The sequence below is a fragment of the Piliocolobus tephrosceles genome, chromosome 2, assembly GCF_002776525.5.
Source record: "Piliocolobus tephrosceles isolate RC106 chromosome 2, ASM277652v3, whole genome shotgun sequence".
NCBI lineage: Eukaryota > Metazoa > Chordata > Mammalia > Primates > Cercopithecidae > Piliocolobus > Piliocolobus tephrosceles.
In genome coordinates this window covers 179,344,441-179,360,905 of record NC_045435.1, presented here as the reverse complement: position 1 = coordinate 179,360,905, position 16,465 = coordinate 179,344,441, and the positions used below count along the sequence as shown (strand labels likewise).

General features: G+C 39.9%; 1 protein-coding gene across 2 annotated transcripts in view; it reads right to left on the bottom strand.

Annotated features, from left to right (window-relative positions):
- Positions 1 to 16,465, bottom strand: part of FBXL2 (F-box and leucine rich repeat protein 2) — a 129,409-nt gene that overhangs the window by 51,694 nt on the left and 61,250 nt on the right. For both annotated transcript variants that reach the window (XR_003309690.2, XM_026455677.2), the window contains 3 exons: positions 12,853 to 12,907; positions 12,521 to 12,595; positions 7,335 to 7,429 (listed from right to left, as the gene is read on the bottom strand). Coding sequence is in view for 1 of the 2 variants with exons in the window: in XM_026455677.2 (XP_026311462.1) it covers positions 7,335 to 7,429; positions 12,521 to 12,595; positions 12,853 to 12,907 (225 nt within the window). In the remaining variant the exon portion in view is untranslated. The remainder of the gene's footprint in view (positions 1 to 7,334; positions 7,430 to 12,520; positions 12,596 to 12,852; positions 12,908 to 16,465) is intronic.

Here is a 16,465-nt window from a genome sequence, read left to right as displayed (position 1 = left end):
GGAAACAGTAGCCAGAGCTCACCGAGGGCAAGGAATAGTGCCCATTTCTACCAACCAAGAGTGAAAAATTCTTGGGGCATTGGGTAGAGTATTGAGAATAGTCTTCCTTTAGGAGTGGTGCACAATTAGCCCTAAACACTGCTTTGGTACAACCTAACAAATCTTAAAAACAAGACCTAACAGGAACTATTCCCAATTAAGTCAACTGTAGCCCAGAACAAAACTCGAATGGAATACAAAAATATCTGCACCCAACAAAGTAAAATTCACAATGTCTGGCACTGAACAAAACATTACCATGTTTTCATAGAAGGAGGAAAATATATCCACAATAAAGAGAAGATGTAATCCACCAAAACCTACTCTAAACTGACACAAATAGCAGAAACAACAAAGGCATTAAAAGTCATAATGTTATTGCGTAGAATACATTTCTATGAAGCTAACAATTAAACATTATGTAGACACTTGGAAAAATAAAAGCGATCCAAGATGCAGTCGCTCACGCCTGTAATCCCAGCATTTTGGGAAGCCGAGGCAAGCAGATCACTTGAGGTCAGAAGTTCAAGATCAGCCTGGCCAACATAGTGAAACCCTGTCTCTACTTAAAAAAAAAAAAAAAAAAAAAAAAAAACTTAGCTGGTGTGGTGGCACATGCCTATACTTCCAGCTCCACTTGGGAGGCTGAAGCAGGAGAATCACTTGAACGCGAGAGGTGGAGGTTGCAGTGAGCCATAATCACACCACTGCACTCCAGCGTGGGCCACAGAGTGAGACTCCATCTCAACAACAACAACAACAACAACAAAGATATGAAAACCACAATGGCTGATATAAAACTTTATTGGATCTTTATTGGATGAGATTAACAGATTAGATATGGCAGAAGAAAAGATTAGTGAACTTTAAGACATAGCAATAGCAACTACCAAAAATGAAACACAGAGGGGAATAAAACAGAAAAAGAACAGAGCATGAATGAACTGTGGGACAACTTCAAGCAACCTAATATACATGTGATTGGAATCACTAAATAAGAGGAGACAGAGGAAGGAGGAAAAAATAATGAAGAAATAATTGCCAAAATTTCCCCAAACTTTATGAAAACAATAAACCTATGGACCCAAGGAACTCAAAGAACTACAAGTGCAAGAAACATGAAGAAAAACACACCAAGGCATATTATAACCAAATTGATCAAAACCAGTGACAGATTAGCCATTCGTGGTGGTGTGTGACTAGGTCCCAGCCACTTGGGAGGCTGAGGTAGGAGGATCACTTGAGCTCAGGAAGTGGAGGTTACAGTGAGCCAGAGTGGCACCACCACACTCCATCCTGGGTGACAGAGTGAGATTCCAGAGAGAGACAGGGAGGAACCAGTGATAGAGAAAACCCTAAAAACAGCCAGAAAACAAAGCCATGTTGTGTACAGAGAATAAAACATAAGGTGACAACAGTTTTATCACTGGTAATGAAAAGGCACAGAGGAGCACCATCCTTCAAATACAAAAAAAATAGTCACTATAGAATTCTATACTCAGCAAATTTTTGCTTTTTTTTGAGACGGAGTCTCGCTCTGTCGCCCACGCTAGCGTGCAGTGCGCAATCTCAGCTCACTGCAAGCTCTGCCTCCCAGGTTCACGCCATTCTCCTGCCTCAGCCTCCCAAGTAGCTGGGACTACAGGTGCCCGCCACCAGGCCCAGCTAATTTTTTTTGTATTTTTAGTAGAGGCAGGGTTTCGCTGTGTTAGCCAGGATGGTCTCGATCTCCTGACCTCACGATCCACTCACCTCAGCCTCCCAAAGTGCCGGGATTACAGGCGTGAGCCACTGCACCTGGCCCAGCAAAAATTTTTTTTTTAAGTGAAGGAAAAATAGATTTTTTTAGACATAGAAGAGCTGGAAGAATTAATCAGGCTTACAGTAAAAGAAATGTAAAAAAATTTCTTTATGCAGAAAGAAAATGATACCAGTTAAAAATACGTGTCTACAGAAAGGAATGACTGGATGTAGCAACTACTTGGGTATATACAATTTTTAAATTTAAATCTCTTAAAAATAGGCAGGCACTGTGGCTCATGCCTGTAAACCCAACACTTTGGGAGGCTGAGGCAGGCAGCTCACTTGAGGCCAGGAATTTGAGATCAGCCTGGCCAACAGGGCAAAACCTTGTCTCTACTAAAAGTACAAAAATTAGCCAGGCAGGGTGGTACATGCCTGTAGTCTCAGCTACTTGGGAGGCTGAGGCACAAGAATCACTTGAACCTGGGAGGTGGAGGTTGCACTGAGCCTAGACCATGGCACTGCACTCCAGCCTGGGTGACAGAGTGAGACTGTCTAAAATAATAATAATAATAATAATAATAATAATAATAATAATAATAAATCTCTTAAAAATAGTTGACTGTTAACAAAGGTACTAAGTCTATGAAGTTTATATAAGTAGAATTAAAATGTATGACAACAATAGCATAAAGACCAAGTGAGGAGAAATGAAAGTTTTACATAATACAATATGAAGGTAGATTGTACTAAATTAAACATGTAGTCAATAAACTCTAAAGCAATGACTAAACATATGAAGAGTTATAGAAATGAAGCGAAAAAAGAATATAAAATGAAGTCATTAAAAAACACTTAATCTCGGCCAGGCATGGTGGCTCATGCCTGTACAATCCCAGCACTTCGGGAGGCTGAGGTGGGCAGATCGTTTGAGGTCAGGAGTTTGAGATCAGCCTGGGCAACATGGTGAAAACCTGTCTCTACTAAAAATACACAACTTATCCAGGCAAGGTGGCCCATGCTTGTAGCCCCAGCTACTTGGGAGGTTCAGGCACGAGAATCGCTTGAACGCAGGAGGCAGAGGCTGCAGTGAGTCGAGATTGTGCCACTGCACTCCAGCCTGGGCAACAGCGCAAGACCCTGTCTCAAAAAAAAAAAAAAAAAAAAAAAAAAAAATCTAAAAGAAGAAAGAAAGAGGAAGGGGGGAAAAAAGAATGTATGGGACAAATAGAAAACAAACAGCAAGAGGGTGGATTTAAACCTAACCATAATCATCATATTAAATGCAAATAGTCTAACCCAAATTAAAAAGCAAAGACTGTCATATTGGATAAAAAGCAACACCCAGCTGGGTGCAGTGGCTCAGGCCTGTAATCCCAGCACTTTGGGAGGCTGAGGCAGGCAGATCATGAGGTCAGGAGATCGAGACCATCCTAGCTAACATGGTGAAACCCCATCTCTACTAAAAATATAAAAAATCATCTGGGCGTGATAGCACGTGCCTGGAGTCCCAGCTACTTGGCAGGCTGAGGCAGGAGAATGGCTTGAACTCAGGAGGCAGAGGTTGCAGTGAGCTGCACTCCACTGCACTCCAGCCTGGGTGACAGAGCGAGACTCCGTCTAAAAAAAAACAAAAGCTATACCCAACTATAAAAAATCAGCTTTAAATATAGATACAAATAGATTAAAGTAAAATGATAGAAAAACAGATATAATGCCAACACTAGTCAAAAGAAAGCTGGAGTGACTATATGAGACAAAGTAGATTTTATAGTAAAGAAAATTATCAGCGATAAAAGAAAGACATATCAATGAAAAAGACATAGCAATTCTAAATGTTTATATACATAATAACAGAGCTTCAAAATACATGAAGCAAGAGCTGACAGGACTGTGGGAGAAACAGAGGCAGATATTTCAATACTTCTCTCTTATTAGTTGATAAATTAGTAGTTGGAAAATTAGTAAGAATAGAGAAGATCTGCTCAATCCTATCAACCAACCTGACCTACTGGCATTTATAGCACACTTCATCTAACAGCAGAATATACATTCTCTTCAAGTGCACATGGGACACTTGCCAGGAGTGGCCATATTATTGGCCACAAAACAAGTCTCAATAAATTTAAAAGGATTCAGGGTATAACTATGTTCTGTGCTCACGACTGAATTGAATTAGAAATCAGTAATGTGCTCTTCTGGAAAATGTCCAAATATTTGGAAACTAAATAATATTGTTCTAAACAACCCATGGGTCATGAAAGAAATCAAAAGGGGAATTAGAATGCATTTTGCATGAAAATGAAAACATAGCATATAAGAATTTGTGGCCAAATTCTCCCCAAAATACTGACTTAGTTTATGTCATTAAACTCCCATACTGTAAAAATAAAAAGGTCTCAAAGCAATGACTTCAGCTTCCATCTTAAGAAACTAGAGAAAAAACAAAAACAAAAACAAATGAAGCCCAAAGTAAGCAAAAGGAAGGAAATAATAAAGATCAGAGTGGAAATAAATGAAGTAGAAAACAGAAAAACAATGAAAAATGGGTGAAAACAAAAGCTAGTTCTTTGAGAATATCAATAAAATTGATAGACTTCTTAATAATTGATAGACTTCAGCCAGACTGACAAGGGCCAAAAAAAAAGACAATTACCAATTTCAGAAACAAGAGAGGGTATATCACTGCAGATTTTACAGATATTAAAATAAGAGGATATAAACAATGTTAATAAGTCCAAGAACTTAGGTGAAATGGACAAATTCTTTGAAAGACACAGACTACCAAAACTCATTTATGAAGAAATAATCTGAAGAATTCTATACATATTAAAGAAATTGAGGCTGGGTGAGGTGGCTCACGCCTGTAATCTCAACACTTTAGGAGGCCGAGGCAGGCGGATCACCTGAGGTCAGGAGTTCAAGACCAGCCTGGACAACATGGTGAAACCCCTGTCTCTACTAAAAATATAAAAATTAGCCAGGCATAGTAGTGGTGCCTGTAATCCCAGCTACTTGGGAGGCTGAGGCAGGAGAATTCCTTGAGTTTGCAGTGAGCCAAGACTGTGCCACTGCACTCCAGCCTGGGCAACAAGAGTGAAACTCCATCTAAAAAAAAAAAAAAAAAAGAAATCAAATTTGTAATTAAAAACGTTCCCCCCAAAAAACATGCAGGAGCAGATGGCCTCAATAGTGAATTCTACAAAACATTTAAAAAATATATAAATTGTACATAAACACTCCCAGAATTTTTAAAAATTGTTTTTATTTTTATTTACTTTTGAGACAGAGTCTCGTTCTGTCGCCCAGGCTGGAGTGCTGTGGTACGATCTTGGCTCGCTGCAAGTGCCGCCTCCCGGGTTCACGCCATTCTTCTGCCTCAGCCTCCCAAGTAGTTGGGACTACAGGTGCCCGCCACCACGCCAGGCTAATTTTTTGTATTTTTAGTAGAGATGGGGTTTCACCATGTTAGCCAGGATGGTCTTGATCTCCTGACCTCGTGATCCGCCTATTCAGCCTCCCAAAGTGCTGAGATTACAGGCGTGAGACACCACGCCCGGCCAAATTGTTTTTATTTTTTAGAGATAGGGTCTCACTCTGTCACCCAGCTTGGAGTATGGTGGTGTGATCATAGCTCACTGCAGCCTTGAACTTCTGGGCTCAAGCGATCTTCCCACTTTAGCCTCCCAAATAGCTAGGACTACAGGTATGCACCACCACACCCAGCTACTTAATTTTTTTTAAGAGATGGGGCCTTGCTGTGTTGCCAGGCTGGTCTGAAAATCCTGGGCTCAAGTGGTTCTCCCACCTTGGCCTCCCAAAGCACTGGGATTATAGATGTCAGCCACTGAACACACCCCCAGAAATGTGAATAGGAGGAAATACTTCCCAATTCACTGCATGAAGCCAGTATTACCTTGATACCTAAACCACACAAAAGCATTATAAGAAAATAAAATCATAAGGCAATATTCCTCATGAGCCCAAATGCAACATTTTTTAACAAAATTATAGCAAATAGGATCCAATAATATACAAAATAAATAATACATGGCAATTCAAGTGGGCTTTATCTGAGTGATGGAAGGTTGTTTAAACATGTTTAAAGGTGCCAATCTAATTCATGATTTAAAGAATTTTCTTGATTTAAAGAAAATCATTTTGTTCCATAACAGTTAAAGTGCGTGTTTTTATACTTAAAAGATGATGTTGTGAATCAAGTTTTTTTTTAGCAATGGTATAGCAGATGTTTGAATTGTAAATTCTACTGTCTGCATTCACTGTATGTTGCACATTCTTACTGGAAGTCTGTGATTAATGTACATTGTGGTAATATTTAGGTCTGCAAGAACACAAAGTGTATTCCAAGGTTATGGGGGGTACACCCTAATTTAGCCAACCTCATAAGCAATACTAGAGGCCATGAGGATAAAGACATGAAGGTTTTAATCATCTCTGTCTCCAGAAATCCTCAAAGCCCATATGTATTTTTTGTTTTTGTGTGTGGGGGTTTTTTTTTGGTAGAGGAGTCTCATTTTGCTGCCCAAACTGGTCTCAAACTCCTGGCTTCAAGGGATCGTCCCACCTCAGCCTCCCAAAGTGCTGGGATTACAGGCCTGAGCCGCTGTGCCTGGCCAGCACACATCCTTAACATTGATAACATTCCCAATTGCCCAGGTGCAGTGGCTCACGACTGTAATCCCAGCACTTTGGGAGTCCAAGATGGGTGAGGTCAGGAGTTCAAGACCAGCATGGCCAACATGGTGAAATCTTGTCTCTACTAAAAACACAAAAATTAGCTGGGCGTGGTGGCGCACACCTGTAATCCCAGCTACTCAGGAGGCTGAGGCAGGAGAATCACTTGAACCTGGGAGGCAGAGGTTGCAGTGAGCTGAGATCGCACTGCTGCACTCCAGCCTGAGCGACAGAGCGAGACTCGGTCTCAAAACAAAAACAAAAACAAAAGCAACCCCCCCAAAAAACCCCAATAAATAATGGTTATCCAGTAAGAGATGGGCATATATTTGGTTGGATAGGATATATTGCTAACAATAATAAAATTAATGTAAAAATCATATCCCATCATTATGAGTAAGCAAAATTCTAGCTTATGCCAGGGAAATTTTTGAAATATTTTATCAATTAGTAAAATTTATAAAGGTAGCTAAGATGAGAGGAAAACTAGGAAGATGCAGAAGTGAAGAAGGAAATAGAAAAGAGGCAGGCACTTCATACATGTTATTTCTTGTTATGCCTATGACAGTCCTGTGGGAGCTATAACTGCCCTGACTTTGCAGAAGAGAGAACTGACACTCAGGCGAAACAATCTGTCCCAAGGTCACATCCCTAACAACAGTACAGCTTGGTTTCCAACCCAGGTTAGATATCCAAAGTCCTGGTCCTCTCATTACTCTATGCAAATTACCACAAAAATAATTTTAACAGAAGAAGAACATATAATAGGCTTGGTTTATTTTTGCTGAAATGCTTTTACATTTTGATGAAAATGCTACAAGCTGCCACGACAGAGTGAGCCACTGGATTTGACTTACTTCAAGGAGGAGTCCCCAACACCAATGCAGCCTCGCAAGCTGAGCTTCCTCAGGAATCCACCGCATCGCTTCGAGATATTTTCCACCACTCGACCCTTTAATCAAGAAAGTTTGGGGGGAAAAATACTGTTTTTTCATGCTGCTTATCTAACAGCAAAATAACCTGAAATCTAGGAACAGAATATATTTTTCCAAGTGTAACAAAATATTTTGGAACATTCCTCTAACACCTCAGTTCTATCCTTAATGCATGAAGGGGCTGCAAGCGCTGAAAAATGTTCTCAATTAAAGCATTAAGTATTCTAAAACCAACCAACAAACAAAAACAAACACAAACACAAAAACCAAAACCTGTACACTGCCTTTTGAAAGCCTTAGCCCTGGGATTAGGCCCTCCCTACCCAGGGGTCACAGCTATTCCGCCAATCAAAAGGCTTTTCGAGGTTAGCTGTGGGAATACCAGCCACTGAGCAGAGATCTAAGACAATGCAGCTTTAAAAAGAAAATCCCACTTGAGCTAAACATTACCACTTTAAAAGTATAACAATATATTGCAAAAGCTTCCCCTCATCTTCCTTAGCTGTCCCCTACTTAAACACATTTGCTTTGAAACAAGAACTTTCGCTGCGTACTCGCAGAGATATTAGAGGAAGCAAAAAGAAAATGAACAATGAACAATGATTAAGCACTTCCACTTTTTAAAAAACATTTTCTACTTCAAATCGCTTTTTTTCTTTAGAGACGGGGTTGGTGTTTGGGGGTCTCACTCTGGTGCCCAGATTGGAGTATAGTGGTGTGGTCATAGCTGATTGTAGCCTCAAACTCCTGGGCTCAAGTGATCCTCCTGCCTCAGCCTACTGAGTAGCTAGGACTACAGGCACATGCCATGGCACCTGGTTTACTTCTACTTTTTGAGGAACAATTTCTTGTACCTATTATGGCTCATTTAATAGTCAAAAAACTTCATGAACACTCCCAAAAATGGAGGTAAGGAAGAGTATGTGTAGAATACAGGAGATCCCTTAGGGCATCTTGTAGTAGTACCATGCCCTATGATTTATGTCAGTAGCAAACTACAACCCAATCCAAGCACGACGATTAATGACCAGACCCTTCAGGAATAAAGGTCTGAGTCATTCCACCAGGTAAAGAACCATGACCAGCTGAGGTGCTTGCTGAAGGCAAAGGAATACAGAAATTCATTGTGGAAGAAGGTAGTTATAAATACTAACTACAACCTCCACCTCCACAAGGGAGGAAAAGTTCAAAGGGACAATTTGATTTGTTTTGAATACTATTATCCTCATTTTATAAAACAGCAATCTTGGCACTGAACTGTGAGCATGATGAATTCACCAAGATACATCAAAACCACAGGGGGCGCACGCAGTGGCTCAAGCCTGTAAGCCCTGCACTTTGGGAGGCTGAGTCAGGATTTTGAGACCAGGCTGGCCAACATGGTAAAACCCCATCTCTACTAAAGATACAAAAATCAGCCAAGCGGCCAGGCACGGTGGCTCACACCTGTAATCCCAGCACTTTGGGAGGCTGAGGTGGGCGGATCACGAGGTCAGGAGATCGAGACCATCCTGGCTAACATGGTAAAACCCTGTCTCTACTAAAAACACAAAAAATTAGCTGGGCGTGGTGGCAGGCACCTGTAGTCCCAGCTACCTGGGAGGCTGAGGCAGGAGAATGGCGTGAACCCGGAAGGCAGAGCTTGCAGTGAGCTGAGATCACGCCACTGCACTCCAGCCTGGGCGACAGAGCGAGACTGTCTCAAAAAAAAAAAAAAATTCAGCCAAGCATAGTGGGGCACACCTGTAGTCCCAGCTACTTGGGAGGCTGAGGTAAGAGAATCGCTTGAGCCTGGGAGATGGAGGTTGCAGTGAGCCAAGATCATCCCACTGCAGTCCAGCCTGGGTGACAGAGCAAGACTCTGTCTCATAAAAACAAACAAACAAAAAACCCCACAGGATACATATTGTTACCTAGCTAACATCTTAATTACGTTGAAAATCCAATCTTTGATACTGTTAGCATCTATTTATACTTTCTTGAGACTACCTGCATTAATAATTATTAATATTTTTTGAAGCAAAATTCCAGACAATTGTAAAATAAATCTTTGTCACTGGGGGAAAAAGATTATGACTTAGAAATCAAAGATATGTATTTAAGTACCTAATAAACAGAAACAAACAAAAAAACCCAGCTCTACACCAATGTCTACAAACGGAGCACCTAATATACTGTTCCCATTTCAAGTTAGTAACATTTATATAAACTTTCTAGTTCTCCTTTTTTGGGGCAAAGTTCTTGTACTGGAATACAAAACTACATACACAATATTCTGTTCCACTGTTGCCAACTAAGAGGGGGAAAAATGCAAATCCATTTCAGTGCAATATTCAAGCCAATGATTCTGTGTCTTATCTACCAGACAATATGTTGTAGGCATGCATTTTAGAATGAAGGGCTTTAAAGAAAAATAAGCCCTAAAATGGGCTAAAGGCCCTTGGAGTTACCACTTTCAGATTCACACACTACTTAGTTATTTCTCATTTTTGGCCTAGCACAATCTTCAGTAACCATGAAGACACTGACAACAAAATGTACAAGTTTTAAAGGCACAGAAAATGTCAACCCAAACTTTAGGTAAACCACACGTATTCACAAAAGAGAAGATGAAGGAAAGGTACCGTGTGCACTTGTCACCTAGATGCTTTACTCTGCCTTTTCTTCATGTGCCAGTCATGCAACCCACCATTCAAGATACCTACAGTCTCCTCTTAGTAGGTGAGTGACCTTGGATAAGTTACTCAACCTTTTCTGTGCCTCAGTTTAATATGGTGCTTACAACAGTGTCAGACACACAGCAAATATCATTAGTGTGTTGATCCTGATCCTTGACAACTTCTCTTTTCTCTCACATTTCCTTCCCAAAGTGCATATTTTTAAGACTATCCATAAAATGCTTCCTAGGGCAAGCATCCTCCAAAGGGTCTTGTTTAAGGACTATGAAAGGCCCCAAGACTTGGTTCGTCATCTAGGCTGGACCAAGGGGGCTAGCCCAAAAGGGAAGCTAAGTGTTATGATTAGATTGCACCCTGGTGCCAGCTATTTTAGGTTTTCACATGCAATTATTTATATAACTGGTGAACCATAAATTGGCTTCCCCTTTGGTGGATGTACTTTTAAGTATTTCTGGGATGTGTTTATATGGCAGTTAGCTGAAAGTCAGCAGTCAGCTAAAATCTTGTGATCAAATAATGCACAAGGTAGTGATATTTAGTTGAAATAGTAGTACTTTTTAATATCAAAATAATTTTTTTTTTTTTGAGACAGGGCCTCACTCTGTCACCCAGGCTAGAGTGCAATGGCACAATCAGCGCTCACTGCAACCTCTGCCTCCTGGGCTCAGGTGATCCTCCCACCTCAGCCTCCTGAGTAGCTGAGACTACAAGCATGTGCCAGTGTGCCTGGCTAATTTTTGTTTTTTCATTTTTTTGTAGAGACACAATTTTGCTATGTTGCCCAGGCTGGTCTTGAACTCCTGGGCTCCAGTGATCAGCCCCCTACGGCCTCCCACAGTGTTGGGATTTCAGGTGTGAGCCACTGCACCCAGCCTGACTTTAAAAGTTCATGTGCTTTCCAAAAAAGTTGTATGGTTGGAAAAGTCATCAAAATTGAGGAGACATGAAGAACCACAGAAAGAGAGAAAGTATTTTGCTCAGTTTTTTCAAAACAATAACTCTCCTTTGTGGTCAGTAGAAATGACTACAATTTTTAGAAATTAAATGTCCTCCACATCATCACTAAGTAAACACAGTGAACAAATATTTAGATATGATCAGTTTGAAGAGGAATTACATTCACTGGCATGGAATGTTGGCATGTTTAGGTGGAGCACTGTTGTAATCACTGCTGTTAACTCTCAAGAGTGCACTAAAGAACACCTAATTCAGAAACTACAGTGTTAAGCCAGGAACTAGAGCTTCTCTTTCCAGGATGGGCGTGAATCCTTGAGGTCCCTGCCCTCTTCCAAGAGCAGAGCACCACAATATGACAGAAATAAGGGGTTCCCCCTTTATTTAATAAAGGGAAATCTTCTGCTCTGCCCCACTTACTGTAAGTATTGTGCTCCACTGGTATAAGATGAGAAGCAGAGACTCTCAAGCAGTAAGTAACCTAGAGAAGGAGGTGAAGAGTCTCCACAACTGACCTAGACCATTAGTTTGTCTAGGTCAAACCAGGTTAAGCAGCTAGCAGGAAATTGCTTAGCTCAGTGCTACTGTTAAACACATGCATTTCCTTATCCGAAAAAAAACAAAAAACAAAAAAACCAATAAATATATCTTGGTAAAAACACATGGCAAACATACTGTGTGAGTAACTAAATTAAAATGCATTTCCACTACTGTAAGTTTGTTAAACTGGAAATACATTAGGTTTTACATTAGGTAGAAAATAAACTTCAGAATCTCAAGACCCTCAAACCAGTGCTTCAGACAAATCCTAAGTACAATGCTCTTTATTATTACCTGCCTTAACTTTCTTTTTGGTTAGAAATTTAGTATTGAATATCAAAGTTGTTCTAAAATAAACTTTGTTCATCAGGTTTACCATGCTTAAATGGAGATATTTACATATTTACAGATAAATATATCAGAATCTTGGAATTGCATAAGACTTAACTATTACTTTACTTCTTTATTTTATAGATAATAAAACAGAAGTACTGAGAGATTATACGACTTAAGTGGCTGAGCTGGGGTGACACTTTAGATCTCCAGCCTCACTCTTGGGCCTGTGCTTCTGCCATTTCTCCATTTTTGACACTGAATTAGAATTCTCAGTGGATTTTTTAGGTCAATAAGTATTTGTTAAGTCTCCTAAGGTTAAAGCATTGAACCAGGTGATAATAATGCAGGTGTGTGGCTTTAAAAAGCTGAGTAGTAAAACTCAGACTATAAACGAGAGAAAAACAATCTGTTACTGATACAATTTAAAATGCAAGCAGGATTTTGTTTTGATGTATGCAAATCCCTTCCAGCTTTTCTTCTTTCTGTTCTACCTCGGCACTTTAATATTAGATCTAAATGCAGTAAAATAAAAAGGCAGGAAAGAGGAAACAGTTACTCGTCTTTTTAAAAAGTTTTCTGTCTAAACCAAAGCTAACTTACCTCTACATCTGTTTGAAAGTTAAAAAGATCTATTCTTTGCCAGTTGCTTCCATCCAGGGCTAAGATGTTCCAAGCCTGGAAGGTGGGAGGTAAAGGAAGAGGGATTGGGGGTGAAAGAAACACATTTATTGAGACTCTTAAAGTCTTGATTCACCTTTATTTCCAAACCTCTACTTTTGATGTATATTAAGTCAATAGTCAAATGCAAAATTATACCATTGTGTTATATTACGTATAAAAGACAATAAAATTATAATTTTCAGTAATTTGAACTGAAACTCATTCTAATGAAACTTGATATTTATTGATTAAAAATCTGGTGAATACTCTACCTTGGAAATCTGTGCACATCGGCACAAAGTTACTATATCCAAGAAGGAAAATATTCTACAGAGAGAGGAAAAAAACACAAAAACGAGATGGTGTTAACATTTCAGGATAATTATAAGTTGAAAGAAAAAATCTCATCCGCCACCCGGATACATGAGTTTTTTCAAGATTCCTCAATGTGCAATATACAAGTGCACTATAACTTTACATCACTACAGTGAAATAGTAAATGCTTGCATGTTCAGAAGCTGTGTTGGACACACAATACAAATTACCTTAGAACTCATTAAGCTTGTATTTCCCTTGTTCTAAGAAATGGACACAGGAAAGACCATAACTGGTTCTATTTGAAGACCACTGCTCTAGCAGAAGCCCTCTTTTGGTGGTAGATGCACTGAACAGGCTCAGATGCCTGAGCCTCAAACAACATTGTCAAAAAAAAGCTTGATGACAAAGCCCATTTGGTTTGAAGTATTTGTTCGCCTGGTAGAAAGATGGAGCTCATTAGTTGGCAAAGTCTATAAATGATCAGTTTTTCCTAAGCAAAAGCCAAGGAGCCAGAGAACACAGGAAAGATGAGGGGAAAGAAAAGCAGACAGAAGCAAACAAAATCTTGGTTGGCATCAGTAATGCCTTAGAGGAAGCAGTAGCTACCAGCATGGCAGGGGACTGAGTGAAGCCTCGACATTCTGGCAGTCAAGGAGAGGAGCTGCTGCTGACAGTACGTGAGCAAACAGCCATGTGCACCTCAGCACTGCAGAGTGACAGCTGAAAACAAAGGGCAGCTTTTCTGTGAGAAAGATGGATATGGTTGAAGTCAGGAACAAGAATAGTGCTTCAGTTCTGAGAGTCCTGGAAAGTAAATATGAGAGTCTGTGCCTCTGAGTGTGGAAGGGGAGAGTGGTAAGATGGCAAACAGCTACCTATAATATTCCTCAAAATTCTTTAAAGCTAACAATCAGTGGTGAGATAAAAATCCATGGCCTCAGGGAAGGAGAGTAGAATCATAAAACATCAAAGTGTTGTACCCTACAATAATGCACCCAATGCAGTACCATGGGATACTGACTGTAGAGATGCCATCCTACAATACAGGCTACAAGCATTCTCTAGTGAAAAGCAAAGGATAGAAGCATAATAAGGGTTATATTGACTTTAAAAGAGTCAGGGGATCTTTGTACATAGAAAAATGCTGGTGGCTAAAATATGTGTACTTAAACATATACATCCAAGTATTTCAGGATATTTACACATCCACAGTGCTGAACCCAAAGGCTCTCCTGCCCCTAATAGCTGTGTTCTGTGACATACTACCATCCCACAGCTAGCCACATCTGATTGTCAGCTCCCTACAGAAAACAAGCACCAAACAGAGAAACTAGCCTAGTACAGCAGAATCACATTTCATGCAGGGATTGGGTTCTAAAATGCCAAAGGTAAAAAAAAAAAAAAAGAGTTAGCTGTTTCCCTTGAAAATCCCTTAAGAGCATACCACCTTTATCATGTCTCAGTAATAACAATACTGGTAATAACAAAAATAGTCAACACTGATTATGCATTGACTATGTGCCAACCATGGTTTACATGCGAGTCATTTAATTGGCACAACACTGCTATGAGGTGTTGTGCTATTACTATCTCCATTTTACAGATAAGGACACTGAACACAGAGGTTAAGTAACGTGCCCAGGGCACGCTGATAGTAAAGGTGGAACTAGGATTTGAATCCAGGTAGTCTGGCTCAAGAGCACAGCCTCCCAAGTAGGGGAGATTAAAGTCACACGCCACCATGCCAAACTAATTAGAAAAAAAAAATTATTTTGAAGAGACAGGGTCTATGTTGCCCAGGTTGGTCTTGAACTCCTGGCCTTAAGCAATCCTCCTGTCTTGGCCTCCCAAAGTGTTGGGATTACAGGTGTGAGCCACTGTGCCCAGCCTCACTGATCTAATGTCGCTATAGTTTTGTGTTTTCCAGATGCCATATGATTGGAATCAAACACTATGTAACTGTTCAGACTGGCTTCTTTTACTTAGCAATATGCATTTAAGGTTCCTCCAAGTCTGTTCATGGCATAACTTACTGTGTTTTATTGCTGAATAATATCTCATTGTGTGAATATACCGGTTTGTTTATCCATTCACCTATTGCAGGACATCTTAGTTGCTTCTGGCTTGGGGTGATTATGAATAATTCTGCTATAAACATTTGTGTGTAGCTTTTTGTGTGGATATACATTTTCTACTCATTTGGATAAATACTTAGGTATGTGACTGCTCGACTAAATGATACATTTATGGTTAGCTTTGTAAGAAACCGCAAAGCTATATTGGAAACTGGCCATACCATTTTGAATCCTCACCAACAGTGAATAAGTGTTCCTCTTGCTCTGCATCTTACCACCATTTTGTATTTAGATTTTTGAAATTTACCCATTCTAATAGGTATACAGAGGTATCTCATTGTCTTAATTTTCAATTCCCTGGTGACATATCGTATTAAGCATCTTATGCTTGTCATCTGTATATCTTCTTTGGTAAAATGTCTGTTCAGAGATTTTGCCCATTTAAAAAAATTGAGTTATTTCTCACTATTGAGGTTTTTTTTGGTTTGTTTGTTTGTTTTGTTTTTTTGTTTGTTTGTTGTTGAGATGGAGTCTCACTGTGTTGCCTAGGCTGGAGTGCAGTGGTGCGATCTCAGCTCACTGCAACCTCTGCCTCCCGGATTCAAGCAATTCTCTGCTCAGCCTCCGCAGTAGCTGGGATTACAGGCGTGTGCCACCACACCCAGCTAATATTTGTATTTTTAGTAGAGACAGGGTTTCACCATGTTGGCCAGGCTGGTCTTGAACTCCTGACCTCAAGTGATCTGCCCACCTTGGCCTCCCAAAGTGTTGGGATTACAGGCGTGAGCCAGAGCCCAGTTGATTTACTCACCGTTGAGTTTTAAAAGTTCTTTACATATGTTGCACACAAGTCCTTTATTACACATTTGGCAAATATTTTCTCCCAGTTTGTGGTTTTCATTCTCTTAACAGTGCCTTTCTCAGAGAAGATGTTTTAAATTTTAATAAAGTCCAACTTACTCACTTTTCCTTTCATGAATAGTGCTATTGGTGTTGTATCTAAAAGCTCATTGCCAAATCCAAGGTCACCTAGATTTTCTCCTACACTTTCTTCTAGAAATTCTGTGTTTTGCTTTTAGGTATATGATCCATTCTGAGTTGATTTTTGTGAAAGGTCTGTGTCTACCTTCATCTTTTTAAATATAGATGCCCAATTTTCCAACACCACTTGTTGAAAAAAATGTATACTTTCTCCATTGACTTGCTTTTGCTCCTTTGTCAAATATCAATTGACTATGTGGCTGTATTTTTAGGCTTTCTATTATGTTTCATTGGTCCATCAATCTATTCTTTCACCAATGCTACATGTCTCGATTACTGAAGCTTTATACTAAGTCTTAAAATTAGTCCAGTAGTGTCAGTCCTCCGGCTTTGTTCTTCTTCAGTACTGTGTTGGTTCTTCTCAGTCTTTGGCTTTTCCATATTAACTATTTTTTTTTCCCCAAGTGATAGGGGTCCTACTATGCTGCCCAGGACAGTCTCAAACTCCTGG